The sequence below is a fragment of the Helicoverpa armigera genome, chromosome 9 (genome assembly GCF_030705265.1).
Source record: "Helicoverpa armigera isolate CAAS_96S chromosome 9, ASM3070526v1, whole genome shotgun sequence".
Lineage (NCBI taxonomy): Eukaryota > Metazoa > Arthropoda > Insecta > Lepidoptera > Noctuidae > Helicoverpa > Helicoverpa armigera.
The window spans coordinates 1,770,989-1,797,945 of record NC_087128.1 but is presented as its reverse complement, the minus strand read 5'-3'; the positions used below and the strand labels follow the sequence as shown (position 1 = coordinate 1,797,945).

Sequence of the window (26,957 nt, the reverse complement as noted above, 5' to 3'; positions counted from 1 at the left end):
TTATTTATTCTAAGCGCACCATCTTGAAATGGACAGAACATTATCAATGTCTGGCTTTTAATCTCCTCATTCGACTTTCCATTACTTGAATGAGCGAAACTGCGTAATTATAATGCCTCCAAAAGTGCATCATCATATGCAGGACTCCACAGCGATTAAATCCACGATTCCTATACAAAATAATTATTGGAGGGGCTATCAATTTGAACAGCAACCAGCCTATAACCTAAGCTTTGCAACCCTTTGTACTCCCAGCTTTTAGGCTTGCCCGAATCATCAAAGGACGCATGGATTGAACCAAAGCTCATACTTGGAATTACTTCTGTATATAGGTCTACAGCTGTAAGCCCAGCACGTTATATATGTGCCTATGTATGGGTATATATCGACTTCCAAACACCGTCACAAATGAATGATGTGAAAGGTTGCTATTGGCAACTACGCATGCCTCATTTGCTTGCTATTTCATTACCTCTGTCTGTACCGGAGTACGTTTGACGAGGGCCGAGCGACCCTAAATGTTACAAACTTTCCCAACAATTCACACAAGCGAACACCATCACTATTCCTTTTGGCATAAGGGCTGGGTAGGACGCATTTGTAAGTGAGCAGATCAAGTTTGAGAGTTACGAATTCGAATTAAAGGTCGCACATTCGAAATTGAATTTTATAGCAGTTGGGTTAAGAGTGAGTGTGAGTGCAAATATAAGTTTGCAAAATTTTGAGAGGCATCAGGTAATGTTAATATTAATATGTTTGTTTTTGATGTGACCTCAATTATACAGGCGTTTAACGTGAAACAGAGATTAATGTTTGGGGTCCAGTTTGTGAAATATTACGATAGTTGGGTAACATGCCTCGTTTTTGTTTATTGATTGTTGAATGAGCAAGTCACTTAGGGTTGTTTCGTGACAGACGTAAACAGTTGCAAAACTTTATGAAACCTTTAGAACCGCACAATAGAAACTAGAATTCAGTTATTACTTCAAATTATCAGATAGAGTAGCTAAACTTGTATTAAAAACTTTGACACATGATGAATTAAACGATTCTATCAGCAAAGATGAACTTCAGAGTGAAGTTTTCAAAATAAAATACATTTCAGTTAGTTTGCAATTTATAATAGCACATGTTTAGTGAAGGTAATTAAAAGCTCTCGTAAAGCAAACTAGCTATTCCCTAAATGTAAACAAACCAAAGACTAGCAAGATAACCTAGTAACCGAATCATAATAAAATGCAAAAAATATCGTCTCCTATCGCAACCTCCTTACAGATGACGTGTTTTTTCGCAACAAATCGGTGCCTAACGCTGCTATTTAATCATCTGGAAACATTTCTCTATTCAGAAGCTTGAAATTTTACGAAAAAAGGTCTAGGGAGATACGTTGCGCCACCAAGGACCAGTCAAACTTGATCCTTTGGTCTACGTAGCAAGATCCCCCTTGCGGTTCGAATGGGGGGTCTTTCAAGAGGGTGAGAAGACCAAGGTATACTGGTTTTAAAAGACAACAACGACGTGCCCGCTCAACCATTATTTCCACGTGATTAGGTATGTCAATGCCATGGATGTGAGATAATTTTTAAAAATAGGTGGAGTCAGGTGTGATATATTGTATATTATTCGGGCTATTATGTTTTTATGGCGAAAGTTGAATGGAAGGTGATTCTTTATCATGTTTTTGTAATGATATATTTCGTTATGTCATAAAAAATCTGCACACGTAAAACATAAAATATAGAGATGTCCGCTAAAACATTAACCAAAAAATACGTATTATTATTCACAATTTATTTCCTAAAAAACATTACTATAAATTAAAGAAACAACTAAGTCCAGCTACAGACGAACAAACATCAATTCCGTCGACATTCCTGTCTGGTTAAACCAGACAGACCAACCACATTCTGGAAAAAACTACTAGAAAACTGGAAAATATGATGTGAAAAATTCCCAATAGCTCTCAGCTCCCATGATATATCTCTCTCGGTGCGTGCAGACGACGTCCAAGATTAACATGCCTGGATGTTGCAGGCCAGGAGTAATGCCGGCATTTATCATACCCCGTGATATCTTTGAAAACAATTTTCTTATGGGAAATTTAGTTGGTGTAATGGGAAGGCGTTTTTTGGTGTTGTGAGTGTAATTTTGGTGGTGTTTGATTTGGGGGAGGGATTTTATTCAGGAGTTTTTCTTAGTATGCTGTTACTTAAAATTATAATTAATAAGTGACGATTAATTGAAACTAACTTTGATATTAAAAAATCTCAAAATAAGCTAATGGTTCCTAACATCATAAATGCTTTGGTTTGCGTTTGTAGGATGTAAGAGTGTAGCTATACCTATTGGTGTTTAAGTTCTTTTATTACTTGATGAAAAGCTTGATAACAGTGCTCACTTAATCAGAATATCAAATCGACTACCTTTTATTTATAAGTGAGAAGTAGTTCCCTCGGGACGCGGATTAAACAGTGTTCGATAAATATTATCAATGAATTTGCAACGAAATGACTCACTGCAGTAAATAACACCTACTTTATCAAGCAACGACCAACACCACACCGTCAAGGAAATCGTAAAAACGTGACGTCACATAAAAGCCCTCATAGACGACCATCTCACCGCGATGAAACAAATCAGTGCTGATACAAGCATTCAATATTCCCCCTTCAGGACAAGGGAACGCTTATCCCCCAATATTTCTATTGCCAAACGCGTCAAATGGGGACACTTGCAACCAAATTTATTAACGTGAATCAGCACTTTTGTATGACAGATTTATTTTTTCATCCCTGTATGGATTTTCGTTTAGTGACGAGTGTATCGTGTGCCTTTAGCCGCAGGCTGTAATGTGTAGTATTCTAAAAGTGCTGACTAATATAATATAGGAGATTTTGCCAAAATACTTTGCCCGAAAAAATTGCAGATGCTCACTATTTATTACGATGAATGAGGATGTCATGTTATGACACGTTATGTCGATATTTAAGGAAAATGTATTTCCGATCAACAATTTATTTTATGTTCTGTATTTTTCCTCACATTTTCACCGACCAGACAGTTGTATTCTAAGTAAAACAGACAGTTCTAGAAACAGGGCAAGAAGAAGAAAAAGAAACAATATAAATCCATTACACAATGAAAGCTACAAAGTAACTGAACACTGAAAATGTTAAGTGCAAAAGATGTGTTCAGTTTTGTATTATTTTGGTATATTGTAATCGTGACAGTTTCCATTGGTAGATTTTAATGTTTTAATTTTGATTGTGATAACTTATATTTGTTTTTCACTATATTCTAACTCATACTATAAAAAACTTCTTAACCACGCCACAAAAAACAACCATCTTTTTAATTCAACTCGCATCCTATACGTCGTGATTCCCAGTTGAAGTAGTTAATATCCCACCCAAAACAAAAATGTGAAAGGCTGCCAAGTTCGATAATATGGAAATCCTTCGCCTATAAAAGAAGTGAGATCTGAATAAGTACCAAGTTCCATACACATACCTCAGTTAAAAATAGTTACTTTTTAATAATGTTACTTGGCAAGTTTTAATAGAAAATTAAATACTTGATTCATTGCGTTTAGTAGGTTTATAACAAGGTGTGTGAAAACTTGCCAAGTAACATTATTAAAAAGTAACTATTTTTAACTGAGGTATGTGTATGGAACTTGGTACTTATTCAGATCTCACTTCTTTTATAGGCGAAGGATTTCCATATTATCGAACTTGGCAGCCTTTCACATTTTTGTTTTGGGTGGGATATTAACTACTTCTAAGAATAGAAAGTCACAACGAAGAAACGGATACATTTTCGAAGAAGTATTCTACTTTTCTCAAGTAAAAATCAAAGCATTTCAACTATCTTTAACCTACACTTACAGATGTACCCAAACTTACAGATATTCAAAACATCTCACAACTAAAATTAACAACACATCCAGCAAATATTAGGTACAAGCATATCTCATACACGTTTCATTAATCCATCCGAACCAGGCTTAATTCCTTAGCCAATAATATCTTGAGAATTAATACTATGTTGGTTGTGGCAACCGAGTGGGTCGGAACTACCCCCGCGGTTAGTTAAGGGTTAAAGCTTGGCGAAATAGACTGACTTGTTTGTATGTATTGGTAAATGTAGATGTTTGTTTATTAGTGTTGATATTCGGTATTAAACATGGTGGTTTTGGTTGAATAAATAAGAAGTTATAGGTAAAGGAGACTACCTATGTTCATTTGTTTTAGTAGGTTCCAATTATTTATTAGAATTATATATTATTCATTACTCTTTAGGTATTACATCTAAAGACGGCTATTTTTTATTTATTAATTCATTATCACTAACATTACAGGATTTAATTACTAATTCAATAGTGTGGTTATAATTATAATTACTATAAAATTAAATTTACATAGCATAGGTTTTTGTGAACCCACTCAGAGTACACACACACACACACTAATTTACTAACGTGAAACCAAATTATATGATGTGACAAGTATTATAAATTACATGGAAATATAATAGAAGGATAATTTATAAGTATTAATATATTAACTAAAATATAAGCGTTTAGATCAAAGAGAAGGTATTCTATAACATACATATAACAATAAGCTGTGATAATCTTTGTCATGCATGACAATGTCACTTACTCCTTTGAGAATGTTCGCTTATAATAATTTACGTGTACACATGCCTATTATATTATGTACAGTGTGGTTAAACATTCAGTTATGTACCTTTGTATAAGTTACAGCACTAAGTACTGTTTGGGTGTTTACTCTTTACGACGCAGCGGCAGTATTATGTCAACTAAACTTGTAATTTTTTTATGGGAACTGCAGCAACCTTAGTACTCAAAACTATCTTTGTTTTTTTGTAAATTCAGCTTACTATGAAACGAGGCACGAGTACAAGATTTCACCAGGTAAAAACAGTGTCAATGCATTCCCAAAAAATCTATTCTATCAGACACCTGGTCATAACTAACCAACCCTAAAAAACGAATGACTGCGTTTTACGCTGCGAATGTCTCAAATGCACATTTCAGTGACTTTCTACCTGAAAAAAGTACATATCTGTAACCGTAAAACATCATCATAAACCCAAGTATTTTCAACTAAAGTAAGGTGACTTTATTAGAACGATTTTTACGGTTTCCTACCACGTAATATTGTCCCCACAAATCGAAATAGCTGGATTTACGAGCACACGTCAAATTTGATACCTTCGCAATTTTGGCAGCGTTTTACTGTTAATCATAAATGAGGAAATTTAATTAAGACGGTTTATGTAACTTCAGTGCGGTAATTTAAAGGTATGCTTAGAGTTTCATGTGAGTTTGGAGTAGAATTTGATCGTTATTATAGTAGTCAAGATTACCATACGGAAAAAATTAAAGAATACGATGAATCCTGATAAACAAAATGGCATCACTGCTATACTTCTAGCTCCACTTATAACTACTAATCTCAAAAAACATGGAATAAAACTGACAAACAAAATATTATCACTATTGCATCAAACTTTATCTATTAACGCACTTTCTCACTAGTTTGTCTTCTAGATGACCTACATGGATATAAAATCATGTGAAGCAACACGTCATTCATTCCGATTTACGGAAGCAAAGATTCCGATAGCGAAATCATCAGAAGTGCTTTTACTGTAATTTCTGACATGACCGATAAAGATAATGTCTATGCTTCAGATAAACTAGAAAATCTCGAGTGGCTTAAAATGTATTTATTCCTCAGTTACTTCCAAACTCCAGTGAACGACACACGTTCACCAAAATGACAGTTCTAACCGAAAACGAAACAAGAAGTAAAGTGTATCGGAGAAAAACAAAAAAGTGTCTGCAGAAAACATGTACCATGGATCTTGTGAAGAAAAGACTGCCAGTCATAGGCTGGTTGCCAAAGTATAAAGCTGAATATTTCATCCAAGATGTCATAGCTGGAATCACAGTGGGACTAACTGCCATTCCTCAGGGTATAGCGTATGCAGTGATTGCAGGATTGTCGCCCGAATATGGATTGTATGCATCTTTAACCTCAGGAATAATCTATGTCATATTTGGCAGCTGCTACAATGTCACTGTTGGACCTACTGCCATTCTCGCCGCCATGACAGCGAAATACGTTGCTGATTACTCAGCAGATTTCGCCATCCTCACCGCATTTTTATCAGGAACTTTCGTATTTATTTTGGGCATCCTTAATCTCGGCTTTCTCGTCGAGTTTATATCGATGCCAGTCATCAGTGGCTTCACAACTGCTGCTGCTCTTCAAATTGCTGCATCACAACTGAAGTCATTCTTCGGACTGGCAGGTCCATCAGGAAATTTCTTTTCTGAATCAGTTCAGAACTTTATTAATAACATATCTACAGCAAGACTATGGGAAGCCGTACTCAGCACTGGGACTATAATAATGTTGATATTGTTGAAGAAACTGGGAGAAGGTTGCAAGCGTACTGACAGCTTTGGCAAACAAATGAGATGGTTTATATCATTGTCAAGAAATGCTGTCGTCGTGGTCGTTGGAATGATAATTGTCTACTCACTAAAAGTCACTTTAGGTACGGAACCTTTGCTCATAATTGGTGATATTGGAAGTGGACTGCCTGAATTCCGCTGGCCACCTTTTAGTACAATGGTTGGCAATCAAACATACAGTTTTACTGACATGATAGAAGTACTGGGAGTACAGTCGTTTGTGATACCTTTTGTAACTATATTGGAAACTGTAGCCATTGCTAAGGCGTTTGCTGAAGCTGGAAGGATTGATGCTACTCAAGAAATGATTGCCATTGGGCTTTGTAATATTGTTGGATCTTTTGGACAGAGCATGCCCATAACTGGTTCTTTCACCAGAACAGCACTGAATCACGTTTCTGGTGTTAAGACACCAGCTGGTGGAATAACTAAGGTATTACTATTGGTCGTTGCCCTGACATTACTAACTTCGACCTTCTATTACATACCAAAAGCATCATTAGCCGGTCTTATAATAACAGCCATGTTTTCCATGATTGACTACCAAATATTTGCCAACTTGTGGAGGAATAGTTTAAAAGATTTCCTGCTACTGTTGGTAACTATGATAGTATGTTTATTTGCTGGATTGGAATATGGAATCATAACTGGAGTTCTGATCGAAGCTTTGTTATTATTGTACAACGTTGCAAGACCGACGGTAGAAGTGCATAAGATGAAATGTGAGAAGGGAGAACTGATGGTCGTATCTCTGTGTGAGAATGTGTCATACTGTGCAGCTGAACATGTTCGTCAGCGTGTTATGAAGGCATCTTCGATTGGAACTAGCACACCAGTAGTAGTAGACGGAGCAAATTTAAGGAAGCTGGATTACACAGCAGCTTACAATCTCATGGCCATCATAAAAGATTTGGATAAGACACATCAAATTCTGCTCTTGAATTTCAATGTCGAGTTGAAGAGGTTGTGTTTAGATATCGATTCTAGATTCGATACTAAGTTTGTTTATGCTGCAAGTCCTTTAGAATTGACTGATGTTTTTCCAAAAGATGTGTGATTGTTGAGAGTTGAAACGTTACCCAATGGATCAGGTTGTGAAAAAAGGCCATTACAGATTTATAAAAATAATCGAAGGAGGAAAAAAATATATAAATCACTATGATATACTTATGAATTGATTGGTGTTTGTGTGCCAAGAGATAGATATCTTTAAAGAAGTTTTATTAAGAAGAATAAAGATTAGTATCTGTATTGTTACATCACGATCGTAATACAGATTATAAGATAAGATTGTATTATGACAAGTCACACGTTTTTGTGATAAAATTTTGATGTCATTTTGTGTTACTAGAGTGTGTAGATAGTATAAGTACCTATGATTATGATAAACTTTACGTTTAGGGATTAGTTACAGACTGAGTGAAAGCAGTGTGACTTAAGATTACCTACGAAATATTTTTGGAAAAGCCCAGTTAATCTTATCATTGTTTCAGTGTCAAGATTGTCTGGAAAATAAAGATTTTTTAACCATACGACCAATCTTTTTATTAAAGACATCATATCTTTATGTAATACCGTAATAGTTTAATATAGCATATTCTTTGGTATCACTAACGGCCAGTTTCTTCATCAAAAGTAAAAGTCAAAGTAATGTCTAAAGTAAAAGTAACGGTCAAATTAGTTTTTTCAAAACTAAAGTGACAGCAAAACTAATAGAAAAAAAATAATTTGACCGTTACTTTTACTTAAGACATTACTTTGACTTTTACTTTTGATGAAGAAACTGGCTGTAAATCTTTTCAGTCTTTTCGCAATGGCGGATTTTAGGAGCAAAATTGTACGTCTTGTATGGGGGACTTCGTGCTTCAAACAATTGACAAGTGACGGTACTAAAATAACATTAAAAACCACGTGAAAACCGACTGGGAAGCCTGCTCGGAAAATCCACCAGTGTGCAAAGACCGTGATCTAAATATCTTTAAATAGACGAAACAGGCTTTAGATATGTCAACATAAACACTTGAAGGTGGATTAAGTTTCAAGTGTACTGAAAACATAGGCTTTTCCCTTCACGACGGGTTGTCATGCTGAAATGCAGTTTTTATCATTTTGGTACATTAGCACTAACATATTGGTCCTTTTAAGACTAATCAAACGAAGTTTCAAGTCAGTCACTACTAATATTCTACGTGCCGTACTAAAAAAAAGGAATCCTTCTCGATGATAAATGGGCTATCTGAAAAAAATCTTCAAAGAAAAATAAAAAACCTACTAAATTGATGGTTAATAAAAAAAACTATAAAAATAATTTACGACTGTAAACTTTCCTACCGTAGTGTTATTAAAAATTCCGTATTTTGACTTCGTTATAATAAGGTCCTATTTAAAATACATATAATAAGCATAAAGAAATCCACGTTCACAATATAAACACATTACATATCTTGCATAATTGGATTAGTCCCTAAATTAACAGACATAAAGGCGAAAATCCTTTGAAATTCATATAATAAGTACTAGCTTTACAGAATATTGCTTGGTCGTTTTAAATTTGTTATTTTGGACGAGTACCAACGTTAAGAGTATAGAGAAGATACGAGATCACTTTTATTCATTGGCAAAGTACAGTCGGATATAGAAGTCTTTTCATGAATATTTTATTATTAGAGGTATGTCTTAAAAACAAAAATTGGTTTGAAAATAACTGATAAACAATTGTATCTACAACATTATTTTCTTGATTTTCGCCATGTAGAGGTATATTTAGAAAATAAAGAGTAAGTATCTCTCTAAACTCAGTTGTCTTTCTCAGCGAGTTTGCAAATACTGTCAAGCGTCCAATCATGCAAACAAGATATTTGAACAGAACTTGGAAAATATGTACACATCTAATTCCATTCTAATATTTTAAGCATTTATTCACAATTTCTTAAATTGCAAACTAAAAATCTCTTTTTAAAATGCACTTACATCATACTCTTAAAAACATTTCTGCTATCGTCTATACAGCCAAGCGTAGCCTTGACTTTGCCAAAAATCAGAGTCTAGACAAACGACTCTCTAGTATAAATTATTTAAATTGTATGAATATTAAGCAAAGATACGAACGTGTTTTGTATGTAAAATGATTTATGGGCGAAATTGAGGATGCAGTTTTGCATCCCGAGACTGGTATGGGCTCCGATAGTAATTTCGTCGGCAACCGTTTTGCTTGCGGCAATCTAATCGTCTGCGCCGTAAACATAGGTTTTGAATTTCGAAATAATAAATGAGATTCGAACGCGATATGTATTAAAATATTCTATTGACATGGTATTTTAATGGCATATTTTTGGTATTGTCCATGGATAATATCTGTCTGACGGTAGACAATAGAAGATAGAGCAAAACGTACGTTTATAATTACTCAAATCATAGCTATCTAGTTTTCCTAACTCTAACTGACAGAACTGCATACATAGAAGATAGAAGACAACCATGTTTATAAGTACTGAAGTTATATATATTTTTTCCGGCTGCGAAAAATAGATTGTTATGTTTTAAGAGAGTCATTCAACATTTTTGGTCAAACATTTTCCAACAATGTTGTGTATGAATTCAATAAAACTAAACGTTCAATACAGTCCACCACATACTCCCTATACCAAACCATTCAGCTTCCATATTTCATAACCTATTTCACACCCCCCATTTGCAATCAAACGTTTCCAATTACCTATTGTGTGCCGAAACATTTCACTCCCGTCCGAGTCAGAGTAACTTCAAACGGTCCCTACGTCAAGTGTCGAACGTGAATAAGGCATGGAGAACAAAATGACTAACCGAGATACCATAACGCAAAATTTCCTAAGAATGTAGCGCGCTAAAATGCGGGTGTGCGGACGAGGAACGTTACTGTCTCCGCCCTTATACGATTTCTCTTGACCTGCTCATTTTTCGTACAACCAAAAATCGTTGACAGATGAGTCTTAACGAACCAGAACTCCTGGTCGATTCACTCGTAACTGATCATTTCGGCCATGCCTTCGTACGTAGAGGTATTATACCCAGAAGAACGCGCGTGGCCTACATGCATTATTGCATCTCTGCTCATCTTCATCCTAACCTAAGTAACTTCAAACAGTCCCTTCATCATAAGTGTCAAATGTGGTATAAATTGTTTCGGCCATGTCTATCGTACGTATTTGACCTATAAGAAGGCGCCTGGCCTACCTGCACTATGGTATCTCTGCTCATTTTTCCTCCGTGAAATAACTTCAAACGGTCCCTTCGACAGAAGTGTCAAATGTGTATAAGGTGTACAAAAGAGGGCGGCGCCGAGCACGCTTGTTTATCGGCGACGCGTCAATCAACGCTTCCTGTAATCGGAATGAGATGCTGCCAAATGTGGAGCGGTTTGCGGTTTCATTTGTTTATCGATGTTCGGTTGTAAACGAGTTTCTGTTCGATTATGGAACAGAACCCATGGCCTTCTGAACAATGTATTACTACTTAAACTATTCATTTTCTGAGGCTTTTGTAGCGTCTTTAGGGAGACTTCTTAAAGTATAAGAAGATTCCGATGTATTGAGAACCTCCTCCTTTTTGGGAGGTCGGCTAAAAATGACCTACCTAAATTCGTTCCTCATTAAGTACAACATGAAAACGCAAGAGCGCATGAAAGCGCGTGTATCTCATATCGGGTAGGATGGATTTTTCATTTAATTATGCAAGAGTTTTACTCATGCTAGGCTTTATCTTTGTCGAGATAAATAAGCATGTGGCCTTTATCATGATAAGCATCACAGACGTCTATGATAAGTACAGATATTATCGGAGGCATAGCAGTTTTGTCTATCATGGAGATTTGAGAGGTCATACCTAATCGTTACGGCTTCAATATTTTATATTTTGAGAGATACGAAAAGTATAACGGGTGTAAAAGATTTTCTCTTTCTAGGGATTTTAATTATCAAACTAACAAAAAATATATATGGAATAATTAAAATTAAAATTCGAAAGCACAAAATTAATTCCTATCCTAACGTTTATCACGCCTACAACCAGCAACACTCTTAAAATCTTTCAAAAACATCGCACTTAAATAATAAAGCCTTTACATTAGTGTAAACACCTCCATACTATTGCGACATCGCGACGAGCGCTCGCCATACCGGCGCCGGGGGCAGGGGGCCAACTGAAAGGTTCTGTGACATTTCGCGATATTTAATATTACCCTGTAGATAGGTATATATTTATGTTTTTATAGATCAGTTGTTGGGGTCTGTGGAGGCGAAAATGGAAAATTAAAAATATTTCAGTAAAAGATTTGCAGAAACGTTCGTTTTGTGAACTGATAGGAGAAGATAAGGTACTTACTAGAGTCTCATCTAATGAAACTTAACTATTTGTGAAGGCTCAAGATATGGACAAAAAACATCTCTCACTTATAATAAGCAATAACTAACGTTAGACTATATATATTAACCTATGTATTATCCACGAATAAGTAGATGACCAGCTTTACTTATACAATAATAGCTCAATGAGAATTTCGAAGCAATCATTTATGCCACCAAGCTCGTTAATCTATCTAAAAGACACTAAGTGTTCCAGGAACTTTATAAACTTTCACCGAAAACCTTTTATCTAATTTCCTAACACTTCCTTCCAAGGTCGTTTGTGCCAAAACAAAGTTATCCCATACAAGTTGAAGGTCGTTCAGTAATTCTTTATGTCCTTGGAAGGTCATTCGCGGTTACAAACATAGTCCTGGATAGCCGCCAGAACCATGTTTTTGGTTTCTGATTTATTTCTCCAAATTCTTCGAACATTGAGTGAAGTTATAATTATGAAAGCAAACAAGATATATAGTGCCAAGAATATCAATAGGCATTTTGAAAGGAAAACTGTTTGATGAATGAATCAATGAAATAACAAATAGCGGAATTATTTTAGTGTGCATCTCGAAGTTTTTGCCTTTGTAAGAAACATCTCAAATAAATGGCTGGATTGTGGCACATCATTATTGATTCAGGCACATTTAGCAATTTTTTATTTTTTTAAACTAAGTATAATATTGAAGTTGCTTCTATCTTAACAATGTTCCATACTGAGGATGGTGAACTCTGTCTCTCTGTCATGTATGTTATGGGAACACCCAGGTACATAAGGAAGTATATAAGGTATTACCTAAATAAGAGAATTAATAAGGAAAGTACTTTAGGAAGTACATATGGGAGTAAATAGTGTACTTAGTACTTATACTCCCTGTACAGATTTTGGAACTGAGTGTTATACAAAACCAAATTAGAATAAAAAAAACATTTTTAAAACCTTACAAAACAGCCACAACAAATCTACCTCGCTTTCCACGAAAATTCAGGCCAGGAAAAACAAAGTTTATTTCCGTAATTCCAGGGTCAGGTTGTAAATAAACTTGGAAGGCTAGACGGTACCCAGATATAGATGACCTTGATATAGATTGCGCATTGCAGACCTCGCGGCGCCGCTCGCTTTCACTCTCGAACAGCGATCTATTACGAACATGTCTTTGAGATGAAAATAGATCGTATTTTCTGATGTATTTTGTGTTGTATGTGGTTTTTGTGTGATTGATTGAATTGTTTTGAGGTTTAAATATGGTTGTTTAAAAGGTGCTATCAAACTTATAGCTTCCACAAGCGTCTCATAGGAGATACTCCACGCATCCGAAAAAGTAGATTGCCTCCATACCTACTCAATTCCTTGATATCTAACGCTGAAAAGAAACTGTTCATTAGTTCCTGAGATTAACGCGTCCAAACAAACGAGCTCTTTAATTTTATAATGCTATCATGGTTCGTAGTTATTTCAGCTGAAAGACAGCCACTACTACTGATGGACTTCATCATAATGATTTTATGCTACAACCCAAAAGATAATCAGTCCACATGTCGATCAAAACAAAACATCCAAACTAACAAAATTAGTGTATAATAATCCTTCTTTATTCAAATAAAACGCATTCAAACCCACGCTTACAATGCTTTTATTGCAGAAATGTTCCGGCGTGTACTTCCATAGACGAGGCGACAGGAAGGCTTTATTACCGGTAACATTGGATCTCTCTGGCTTTATTATAAACTATTCTATATTATAAAAGCCTGCGTTAATACCTCTTTTATGTAAAGGGACAATTATTTTGACTGTAATTATTATCGGGGAAAATCCGGGAACGGTTGCAGAATGAGTGAATGGTTTTGGTTGTGAAAATAATTTTCCTTGAGGAAAAGCCACTGAGAAGATTTCTTTAGATTTGTGTTGTTAATGAAACTAAAATTCCAATGATTGGTTTTACGAATGGATCATGTTAGGAACTATGAAGGCTCTTCGGCCTGTAAATTAACAACAAACCTATTAAAAAAAACTTAAACTACAATTTTGTTCTAACCAATATGTAGTTCCTGATTCAGGCCGAATAACGGAAATAGGAAACACCATACTAATTTGGAGTTCTTAACTAGAAAACATTATTATGTCCTTGTTTGAAGTTGTGCTACGTAGATGAATATTTGATCTTATAAACAGACCTAAATTGCTAGTTTCATAAATAGGTACAAATATGTTCCACTCAAAAAATCAATGAATGAACATATGAATTTGACCTTCATACATTAATAGACTGATCAATACGTTTGAGTAAGACAAATATTTTATTGATATTGATCAGTTCAGCTTCCGCCATTGTAATAGGCACAATTGACAGTCATTATAATACGAAATTAAATATTTAAACATATTTACTAGCATGTAGCCGATCTTGAGCATTATTTGCCTAGCCTTTTGGAAACAAATTAGAGTCTGCTTCCCGCTAACCCGAATGCATCTGAGTACCTACCAGAGTTTTACTATAAAGCATCTACCTATTTGACTTCCTCAACCCAATAGAGCTGACCATTACCATTCTAGAACCAGAATGTCGTATTCAAAAACAGGCAAACAACCTGTTACTTCTAACTTTTTAAACACCAAAACAGCAAACAAACAGCAACATTATTAACTCTAAATAATAACTAAGTACTGAAAACATTTGCGAAAACCCGGAATGACGTATCAACGTCATATCCTGTGGCTATGAAAAATGGCGTCGACTGCATTTCCGTATGCACGCGGCCGCACGACGATAATGGGTTTACCTTGCATTTTATGGCGTTTCATACTCGTATAAGAGCGCGCAAACTTCAAACTTTTAGTCGGCCAATAGTTGATTTGGGCTCATAAATCAGTATGTATCAAAGATCAGGTATTTGTTCAGTATCAGACCGACTAAATACATTTATTAAATGCACGATGTTCTAAAAAAATATTTTTCTTTATAACGGGCGACAATCGGACAACTAAAAGTTTGTAGTGTGCGAGCGCTCTAAGAGTACCTACCTGTACACTACAGACTTAAAAGTCGACCAACAGTTGACCCGATGGTTGTCAATTGTTTAAAAAAGAAATTCTTGATTCCAATCCTAGTTTTCAGTCGGTCTGATACCGACTTAATAACTGATCTTTGTACATACTATGTACTACTATAATTCATCTTCATTCCGATTCATGAGCCCAAACAAACTATTGGCCGACTAAAAGTTTGCAGTTTGTAACTACTCTAAAGCTTTATCGTTATTTTGTTGTTATTTTGAATACCTGCTGATATCTTTGCGGACGGTTGGGTTTTTCGTACTAGCGGATTTCACGCTAGATTTGTCAGTATTCGGCGTTTTTTCCGAAGTGTTGAAACTCGTATATCATCAGATAGTATTCGATTGGAAAACGATTTATGTGGTTGTATTGAATGACGTTTGTGGGACTGTGGCTATTGGATTGGTTTGTTTAACTATCAGGTTTTTTGACTTGGATATTGTCTGAATATTTTGTGTAGTGAATATCAGCATTATTTTGCTAGTAAGCCAGAGTCTTTACCATACCCTAACGTAGGGACGAAAGGGTAAGAGTTTTGCAACGCCAACAACGGATTTCAATAAACTATCTGTTAATTTGTTAACTAGAAAAAGAAATTTGAAAGTACTTGTATATCGCTTCTCGGCCTTTTGGCTAAGATCAAGGTGTAAAAAAAGAGAGTAATTGTATATGGGGTTCATGCCAAAATTCTATCTCTAGTAAGCATATGAACAGATAGGTTAGGTACTGAAGTCGCATTGTCAACCTGCTTATGTATTCTATTTCGTTACAATGCATGGCAAAGGATTTCGATGACCCATCTATTTACCTTGACAACTTCTTCATACACTTCATACATCTCTAGATAAAACCTGTTTTTAAATAGGAGATAACTAGACCCCATTTCAGTAAACCTTAAACCCCATGCACGCGAGATGCTAAATCATCTTCGGCGCCATTCCGTCGTCATGGCATGCCATTTTTTATGCACCCCATGAACGTACCATAGTCGTCTGATTCCAAATAACGTTAGAGGGTTGAAATTGCTATTTTATGAACGGAAGCAAGTTATATGGCATAGAAAATTGGTAGACTATCCGACGTTTTAGAAATAGGTCTTTAGAGTAAGTATGTATGTGCTTTATTGGTAAAAAATAGACTCCATCGGGCAATTTTTCTCGTATGAGCTTAAAGAGGCGAACTGTTACACCAAGTAGCAATTTAATATTCCACTTATTGCTTTGTTTGTTTCATAACTTTTAGACATTATGTAAATCAATAGTAAAACACTATTACGTATATTAAATTAATACGAAATGTCTTAATTTGACGATGACTGCCTCTCTAGGCTTGAGACGAGAGACTAACCGCAGTCCTGGAACGCAAAGGGCTCCAAAAGGAACTTTGCTTTTGCTTTGGATACGGAAGGGGTCATTTCATAATTTTACCTAATTCTTGCTCTTCCTTTACACCATGAATACTTTCTAGTAAAACAATTGCAAACTTAAACATCTTGGCCAATATTTGTCTCACCCCCACCAAACATTATACTTCGTGGCCAAGCTCCTTGGCGCCAACGAGTCGAACAATCTCGCGAGTGCCCGCTAAGAGTTATCGATAGTCTTGTCGATACATTAGGGCTACCCTAGCAATATCGTAAACACGCCATAAATAAACGCCATGTAGTTTCTCAAATATCTTATTATTTTTGGAAGATGGTGTGGGAAGGAGTGGATACCAATCCACGACTATGAGTATGAATTTTACATTTATAAGAGCCAATAACAAATTCAATTTATTTAGCCTTCACTTTAGGTTTTATGAATAGTCAGGTAAAGGTCAGTATATAGGAAGAGTAACCATGGAGTTCCTTGTCCATTCTTCTCCATAGAAAGCTACTATTGGATTGGGCAACTAGAATCACCTTATATGTTTTTTGTAAAGGTCGCGACCCACGGAATTCTACCCTAAGGCGTTATGTCCGCCATTGTACTATACGTGCAAGAAGTATTAAATAAATAAATAAATATATATATACGTAAAACATTCAGCAACAACAGAAATTATATTAAGCTATTAGAAAAATAAAGACTTCAACCCAACACCTTCAATTACCCACACATACATACCTACCACTAACGTACCTAATAGTCGAAATCGTTCCATACTTAACCCTGCCGCACCAACCCTTTCAAGAAGCGCCATAAAGCATTGAAATCGACAAAAGCGTACTTAATTCGCATGCGCGCGGCGGATGTCCTGTGACCGGATACGTAGTGCGAGGAAGGTAGAAGTACCAGTTTTTAAATGTTGAATTTTAATGTAGTGGGGTTGTGTTTTGTTTTATAGGGATGGCCGCTTTTTTATGCAGTACAGACTTACAGACCGCTGATCGAAATAGCTTGGGCGATAGCAAGCTATTTCGATCAGCGTTGCTAGTTGATTTTACGTCAAGTCAATGAGTATTTAGAGCCGTAAACTGTGTCTTTCAAATTTTAGTTTTTTAGAAAGTAAAATAAGTTATAATAATAATAAATAAATAATAAAATAAAAATCGTTTATTTTCAGACAAAAAAGTCCATAGTAAACTTATACTTGCGCATATCTGCAGATTTGTCAGTGATAGAAAATTATAATACATCAAATCACTTTGACGTTTTTGTCATAAAAAAAAACGATGAAACAAGTGACTATGCGTAAAAAGCATATGTATCGAAATATACTCAATGACCCAACCAACTTGATTTACTGTTGCCCCCGAACTGTGCCGGAAACAGCCACGAGGTTTGGGCGGGCGCCGTGCACGCTTCCGAAATACATTTGCATATGCGACAAAATATTCATGCGTGGGCGTGCTAGCAATTTGTCCTAACATGCCTCTGTAATTTTATTAAACAGACCTAGATGAATGTGAACACCGAATGAGTCTTTTTAGGATTAATAGAACTGAAACTTTACCGTTCGGAGAGCCGCTTAAAAAAAATGTTACCTGGAACAAAAAAAAATATTTTGATATTTTACTTATTACAAATGATGAAATATACTAACACCGTAACATTTTAAAACAAATAATTTTATTATAAATAACTTAATGATAAAACACATAGCTCGCCGTTGTACATAACTGTCTGTATCCCGTATGTAATTACTGTTTAGTGTGCAATAAAGAATAAGAATAAGAATAGTTTTTTGTCTAGATCAGGTAACACAACATTTTATTCGCTTTACCTTTACATATTTTAATCAAGAACATATCCGGCATAATGACTTATGTTTCTCACACGTTGTTTCTAACAAAGGCTATATCTTACTCTTCGACCGAGCTTCCCTTCCCGTCAACTTTCATATTATCTCTTCTGCACCATTAGTCAGCAACTTATCAATTATTTATTATACATAGTATATAGTGAGGTGTTGGAGTTATTATTCTTTGTAATGGATATGTGCTCAAAGATTAGGTTGTACATATATAATTTTGATTTTCAAATACGTTGGCTGTTTTGAATGAGTCTTGGTAGTAGGTATTTCTCTTACTGTATGTCCCGTAGGGACTCTTTAATGTAACTGGATAAAAAGTGCCTCCCTTGATTGTAATATGAGCACTAAAATATCAAGCCCTAAAATATTTTTATCAATACGGTCTACTAGTTCCTGAAATTAGTGCAAATAAATCGTCAGCTTTTTAGTAATATAAGTAGGTAAAGCTCAATCCTTCTCCAGGTGAGAGGAGGCCTGTGCCCAGCAGTGGGACGATAACAAGGCTGTAACGTAGAAGGTAAAGTTGACCTTAAAACTGCAATGACAACACCCAAATAATCCAAGACTCAGTAACTCATAATCAAGCTTGACAGGTCAATCACCCAAGTTTAACCAGCAGTTACTCGATAACCACATCCAGGTGAGCACAGTTAACTGGTTAACTGAAAATTCATTCGGTTACATCAAAGCTCAATTTCGCTGTCAGCGTCGCATTAAGAATGTATGCCGTCCACCCTTCCGTTGCATTGGCATACAGGGTGTTGTGGAAGTGACGAGTGCTTAATTTTGATTTATAGGAAGCTTAAGCATCAGAACTGGTATTTGTAACTAATATTGAAATGTTTTTTCATGTGTTGTTTTATACAGTTTCTCAGCTTTACCAATTTTTATTAAACATAATTGAAACTAACTAGGGAGAAGTACGATCATAAATATCCTATTCATATTTTTACTATCTTGCAGTCTATCCATATTTTTTAAGTCAGTCAAACATTTCGCGAAATTATCATAGCATCAAAATAAAAACATATGTCGGATTTAAGTATGTTGACCCGCCATTTTTCAAAAATAATCAAAAAAGCACACCCTATACACAAAAGCCCACCTTTCGCTTTAATCGCATTTTGTATAGTTAATAAACAATGAATTTGTGAACTCGTTAGCGGGTGTGGCCGGGTTCGTTTATATAGTCATTATATATTTACACCATACGTGTTAGACGGTATTGTTGGCTTTGGATTAATTTGAAACCTGTGGTTTTAATTGACAGCTACGAAGGTGCATATAATAAGTATCAGGCAGTACAAAAAATTATGGTCATGTCTTGACTTCAGGGTTAAATGGTCCTTTACAAACTGTTTCGTTGTCACAGACATCAGTAAGTACCACTTTAAATCAACACGAAATAAGAAAAAAACTTACTAAAATATATATCTACACGGAATCGTAATAAATTCATACATCATTTCTGGGAAAAGTAACACCTTTATTTTATAAATCTATAATACTATAAATAAAAAACCGGCCAAGTGCGAGTCGGACTCGTGCACGAAGGGTTCCGTAAATTACAGTTAAATCAACCTATCTCAAAAACTATAAGAGATAATTTGATCAAACCAAAAATCGTTGAAAGAGTTAATTAGCATGCATCACCTCTATTTTTTTTAGAATTTTATACCCCGTAGTTATAAAAATAGAGGGGGGGGGACATACTTTTTACGACTTTGAGAGCTGATATCTCAAAAACCGTTCACTTTAAGAAAAATGTTTTTTAGAAAACTTTATATCATTTTAAAAGACCTTTCCATTGATACCCCACACGGGTATGTACATCGAAAAAAAAAATTTCATCCCTCAATTACATGTATGGGGGGCCCCACCCCCAATTCTTTTTTTTACTATTTAGTGTCATATTTTTGTAGCGGTTCATACAACACATATTCCCATCAAATTTCATCACTGTAGTACTTATAGTTTCCGAGTAAATCGGCTGTGACAGACGGACAGACGGACAGACGGACAGACGGACAGACGGACATGACGAAACTATAAGGGTTCCGTTTTTGCCATTTTGGCTACGGAACCCTAAAAAGGTAAATCATTTTTGTTTGTTTGTACCTCCAAAGATTCCGACATACGAATAACATACGCTATACTTTATACGGGTCGAACAAAAATAAAAATTATCCTGTAAAACAGTGAATATTAAATTAACCAGTTATAATTTTGTAATCTGTATTTCCCACGTTAATCCAGGATTTTAAAATGTAACCATAAAAAATGTATGAAGGGTATTCATCTTGTTTTCCATGTTCGTGCATACTGAATTCGCGTAATTTCAGTACAAAATATTTCATGTTTATGCTTTGAAATTATGCATTCAAACACTTTTATTTACGACGTGTTAGGTTCATGAATGGGGTCGGTTGTAATTTTTTTGTTTGTGCTGAAGCAAAGTTGCAAGAGGTGACAAAATAAGCACTGAAAGTTCTGTTTTCACAATTTTGGTTTTTAGTGTAGGTATAATTATCTGATAAGCGATTACCTATCTAAAACAATTAAGGCGTAAAATGACTTATTGCTTTTGCCCTTTTACTTCTTCTCATACAAATAATCTCACACATTTAAAATCGACTGAGTTCCTACTAAAGAAACATTTATATGATAGATTTTTCATAAATCTCTCGAACACTTCCTAATTAGGTTTTTTTTACAAACCGTTTCTCGCAAATTCCCTTACCTACATCTATAACTTAGACCTGTCCTTACAGAACAAGGCAGTTAATTAAACAAACGAAAACCGCGAACATGAAACTACTTGTGAACATAGAGCGAGTTTATAAACTCATTAGCTCAAGTGTCATACGCATACTTCGGTAACTCCATTGTAACCGCTACTGAAAATGGTGTAGAAAGTGCATATGTACCTACTTACTTATTTTTTTTTCATAAATTCTAGTTTATTTAATTAAAATAATAAGAATACAATCTATGATAGGGAAATATTAAAACCAAGTATCAAAATATTCATCCGCATCGCTGTCAGCGGGGATCGTGCCCAAAAGGCTGGCTGCATTGCCACGCTGGATGGCAATGCATATCCTTTGGCCGAAGTATAGACCAGCCCTTTGGTCACGAGTGGACTTCACTAATCGCTTACTGATTTCTCGAAAGAGTGTGGGCTAATATATAATAAAATAATAAACTAGAATTTATGAAATAATAAAAAAAAAACAGAACTTATCGTATACAATTTTTTTTTTTTAAGAATTTATATCTAATTATCTGGAAGAGTTTAAAATCTAGATTAAGAAGCCGAAGAGTTTTAACGTGTTCATCTCAGGAGCAACCAGACTGATTCAAAAAATATTTTTGGTGTTAGATATACCGTTTTATCTAGCAAGATCATGAACTACTTTTATCTGGTTAAACAGAGTAGTTACCACGGCTAAGTTATCCAAGTGCATAGAGTAGTTCTACCAGTGACGGGTGACCACAGTCCCCCCGACTGTAGTCAAGGATATACTTAATAGAGAGGGTCTTATAAAAAAAGAATAGTGATAGCGAGTTTATGATATACGTTTATTGATAATAATTCTACAAGCAAACAAGCAATTTTCATGATATATAGTCGTTTTGTTGCGTAATGGCCTCTTTAGCTAAGATTGAGGAGGTCATAAGAGAAACTGTATAGTACCGTAAATGTTATGATAGATAGAAACGTCTCTAACTTGTCTAAATTATGTTATGAAAGACTTTCATTTTAGTAAAAACTTATATTCTTACTATTATAGTCCATTTTTTTGTAAATACTGTCTTTCTGTTTGTCACCCTTTCACTCAAAAACTACCGAACCTTCTTAAAGGTACAAAGATAGTCTATGGCCTGAGAGTGCATGGTTCCAAAGAATTGGTCTTATTTACGGCAAGAAATTCCATACATACCATACTAATTTCAAAATGGATGCTTTTGCTTTCGCATTGTTTGTCCTACAATATAAAAGTTAACCTAGAAGATATTTCAACCAAAACATACCACGTCTAAAACCTCAACAATAACTAATAACTACGGTCTACAAACAATCGGAAAGCTATTAACATTCTCACGCCAGTACAAGTAGCGCATTAAACTACCCGCTAACAGAACCTAACTCCAGTGTAACGTAACTTAGACATCTGTCTACTCCCGCTTTGGTAAGGGGATCGAGTATGGTAATGCTACTAATAAACTACAGGTTTTCAGAGAAAATTCAAGTCTTTTAGATATAGGATAGGATCGCCATTATTTAAAATATATAATAAAAATTGTCTTATAGATATTATTAAATATTAAGTAAACAAAATAATTGTAGCCATTATTTACGCCAGATAGAAAGAGGCTCTGGTTTTTGCTCTCTTTATTTCTAGACTTCGCTGAACTTAGCAGCATCAATTTTATAATTAAAGAATAATATTTGCAAAGCACCCAACTGTCATTATTTTTAATCTCAAAAGGAACTCATTATATTTTCGAGTTTTTTTCATCTCTACCCCTACAAAAAACAACGTCCTAGGTAGACATTGTACACAGTCTAGCCACCTAAAGATGTTTCTCATCAGTCTACCACTGCTGTAGACGATCTATTGTACCAATTACGTCCAATCTGCTGGACCAATTTACTCGGATGCCTGCAAATCGATACGTGCGGTATCCTAACACGACTCTATTAATGTTAATAATATTCATGTTAATAACGTTATGATGGATAGCTTGTACACATAGTTTCAGTAAAGGAATTTCGTAGTGATAGAGAAAATTATATTTTTTGTATTTTAGTTTAACGACTCCGACACACCAGTGCAAAGACTGTGGTTTGTCATCCAACCCACGTCTAAAAAAGAGTCAAAGTCTATGTACTTATGGGTTATGTCTTCTAAATTAATTGCACAAACACTAAATTAGAAATTTATTAGCAACGCAGCTGCAAAAATATATTCCGCAGAAAGCTATTAAAAAGTCATGACTCCGCATCTAATAAAATAATGGCTCGCTATTCTCAATCGATTTGAAAAAGAAACACATTTTAATTCAGTTAATAATATAAAACTCACGTAGCAAAGCAATTACAGTGAACTAAGCGTCATTTTATTACCCTCCCGCTAACTTGCTCGAATTTACTTAATTTTATATCAAAGGAATATCACCCTTATCCCAAAGTAATAGCGTTCAAATAAATTCATAGCTAAATTTATAAGGCTATAAAGTATATTCGTTCGGGGAATAGGTACCTTTAAGTATAGGTGCACACTTGCATTTCAATTTATTTGCTGAAAAGAGAAAGTGTTGGTTTACACGGAAACTAGTTTGAATACTGACATATCAATTCATTTAAGCACGCAAGAATAAAAGAAAAAGAAAATTGTTCAAGAAACACGCGTTATTCAGAACTTTTTAAAGGCTAGATCACGCTACTCCCAGTACCGTGATTATTAACTACGAAAAACATGTTTACCGTTTTACATGGTTGAACTGAGCAGGTATCCAGAACATTGCATATATGTAATTATATAGACAAAAGTATCTACATCCAAAATCGCTATACAGGCATAGGTAAAAACAAGATAATACAATGAGGTACTCTAAATTAATTGTGACAGAAAATAGGCATATTACACACGACAGGCGTTACGCGAGATAAAGCTGGTACATAATATATCCTACCCAAAATTCCCATAATAAATTACTACGATCAACACAAACTCCATACAAAACCCTTTACATTGGCTGAAACATTCAGTGCTGAAAACGCTGAAAATACGAAAATAATGCACGCGGGTACTTCCTACCACAACACGAATGTACGTATTTGAATGTCTGTATGTAATTTTAATGTCTACCATGAGCAACCGCGCAGATTTAATTTTGCGGAAAATTGTTGGTCCAAGTTATAAAATAGAGCGTCGAATATTGATAACCCTTAAATTATGCAGTATTATGGACCTGTAATATAAGTGTTTATATAACATATATCTGGACTTTTTTTAGCTAAGTTTCATTCAAGTGCCTGGACTATATCAACATCTACCTAGTAATTTAAGCGGGAAAGAGTGTTTGTTATATCATATCATATCATTTATTGCATTCCATAATGTACATTTGGTGGAAAATATAAAATAATAGAGGTAGACACAATTATGGACCGTGATGAGCACAGCAAAATAGTTAGAAGAGGGGAAGGCGTTTAATGTAATATCTATCGTTACCGATTCGATATTATATCGAATAAGGTTAAAAGTTGTTAATTTTTTAATTAAAAAAGGAGGTTCCCAAATTGACCTATATCACCTGTATGTATGTATGTTTGTGCGCGATTATCTCACGTTCGGCTGAACCGATTTTTATGTGGTTTTCAGCACAATATGTTTATGTTTTAGGAGAAGGTTTTGATGATATTATTGTGGTCTGTTATTCGCTGTACTCTCACACTTGTACCACAACACAAACCGAGCACATTTTCTGGTAACACAATGTTCTTACTCTAATAATGTTGTAATTAGGATCTGAAATATGAAATTGTTACTGCGCTTGGATTTAAACGCGAAACGATAATGTTTGTTAAATACCTGTACTTTTAACGGAGGCTATTTAGTAAAGTTGTACTTAGATGTTAATGGGCTGTCATTAGCATACTTATACGAGATCAATTACAAAATTTTATTGAAGCTTATCAAAAAAGTTGTGTTCTTTGAAATATACAGTGCCTTAGAAAGACTTATCTAAGAGGTCTTTAAAGATCATATAAACCATGACAAAATGAAGATACGTAATAAATGCAATGTAGCTATTTCAACATTACTCAATATAATTTATGGAAACTGGGGAAATAAGAGCTCCATAACACAAATGTGATAATCAGTCCTTTCAATCTAAAATTACACCTCTGTCTAGTGTACGTCTTTTTTGGAATTAAATACCTTTTTTTTGCACCAAGATTTTGGACACATCCAGCCGGTCCAAACCGTAAACAAAACTTTTTGCTTACCACGTAAGCTGACACAAACAGAGATGGACAATAATTAATCATTTGCAAGCTCGTCTCGTTCAAACAGTTTACAGGATCTATACAAACATTGTCCTCCGGCGTCACTTGTCATTGTGGGGATCATTTGTAAAGGTATTATTCGCACCTGCGGCCGCTGACCGCGGAGGTGGGTGATATAAATTAATATTTGGATCATGGGTCCGTATTTATGACTAAAATGCTGCTTCTTGGCGAATGACGAAGGTTTATTTAAAGTGAATGCTTGAACAAGTAGCGCGAAATTGAAATATTAAATGCTTTTGCTATTTCCTGTTACTAGTCGTCGCATTAGCTTTGTTTTAACCTGCCATAAAATATTAACAATAATGATTTGAAACAATATGAAAAATTAAAAAAAAAGTCTTGACTAATAACAGAGACGGCTTCCCAATATACTTAAAATCAAAACTGAAACGCTTCATTACTGTCTGCAAAGAAACCCTTTACAAACATTGACCATTCCTCAACCGTCCATTATCTTAAGTAATCGCTAAAAGTAATTAAACTTACACATAGTTTAACAAAATCGCTGTTAAAATAAACATTTATTTTCCAATAAACGACAGACGTGCTTGCCCATGAACTACGTGCACAAACAATAGGTTCTGCTATTCGCCTTGTAGCGGCATCTTAGCGGCCTCGGAGCGTCACCCCAGCTTCTCAAGCGGTCAGTGACCGGACCTCAGATGCGCAATTTACGACAATATTACATAAAAAAGCTATATTAAATGTAATAACATAATTCGGTTTCGACATATACGCTTAAAATTATATTATTTTTAAACCAAGTTTTGTATGTGGGCGCGAATTTTATGTCTTTATTATTTTTGCAAACAAATTGCTTACGGTAACATTTTAGGCCGCCTAAAATTCGCTGTTTTAGTATTATTATGGCAAAAGCGTAAATTTTTGGACACGTCGTGTTTATTTAAGGACGTTTTATTATATAAAAAAAAACTTACAAAAGAGAGGCAGGTGATATTGTTACCTGTAAAACATGTTATTTTTTCCCGACTTCTGGGTAATACTGGCCAAAATCTATGCCAATTTTTCTTCAAGTCCTAGAAATACATTGGAACCAGTCTTATTGAGCCGTGATCAAAACAGGCTTGACATAATTTACACCTTACAAATCCAATGCCCTATTTACTCTCTTCTCTCCCTTAACAGAACCAAAGCATCACTAATTAAAACGACATACAAATGTATGTATAATGCCGTTGTGATTAAAGCAGGTGCTACACCCTTAATTAAGGCACGGCTACATCGAGGGAGCTGTTCACTTGAATAAAAGATACAACACGTGTAACCTTAGCTTAACCTGGTTCTCCGGTGATGTGTCAATGTACGGGAATGTGCCTTTTTGGGGATGAAATAGGTTCTAAGTGGCTATGATTTGGAGAGGGCTTCGAAAACCTTTGTTCAAATTAAGCCGTGAATCAGCACTTTTTCAACTCCAAAATTAGAATAAGGAGAAACCCTTCATTAAGTGAATGTTGGTGGGAAACTTAATCATCAACCAATAACAGACTAGCTAAACATAGATATTATTTATGATGAGTGTTATATACCTCGACAGTAACCATTTACTACTTAGGAATTGGAACGTCCAAATCAATAATGTTTATTATTTGTCGGTCAAAATTAAGAGTAGGTATAATCGGCTAACATCGTAATGACAACACAGATCATTCTGCTTCTTTAAAGAAACATTGAAAT

The 26,957-nt window shown here is 35.1% G+C and overlaps 2 protein-coding genes across 6 annotated transcripts in view; one reads left to right on the top strand and one right to left on the bottom strand.

Moving 5' to 3' along the window:
• The window catches only part of LOC110372723 (uncharacterized protein), a 386,544-nt gene that overhangs the window by 174,084 nt on the left and 185,503 nt on the right, over nucleotides 1-26,957 (bottom strand). The window lies entirely within an intron of this gene.
• LOC126054285 (sodium-independent sulfate anion transporter-like) lies at nucleotides 5,755-8,043 on the top strand. Its single transcript, XM_049839216.2, has one exon. It carries the CDS (start codon nucleotides 5,808-5,810, stop codon nucleotides 7,566-7,568), a length of 1,761 nt encoding a protein of 586 aa, XP_049695173.2. The 5' UTR covers nucleotides 5,755-5,807; the 3' UTR covers nucleotides 7,569-8,043.

Bases quoted from the DNA above. Each gene is read 5' to 3' on its own strand.
- LOC126054285 (XM_049839216.2), top strand. From the start codon at position 5,808: ATGACAGTTCTAACCGAAAACGAAACAAGAAGTAAAGTGTATCGGAGA.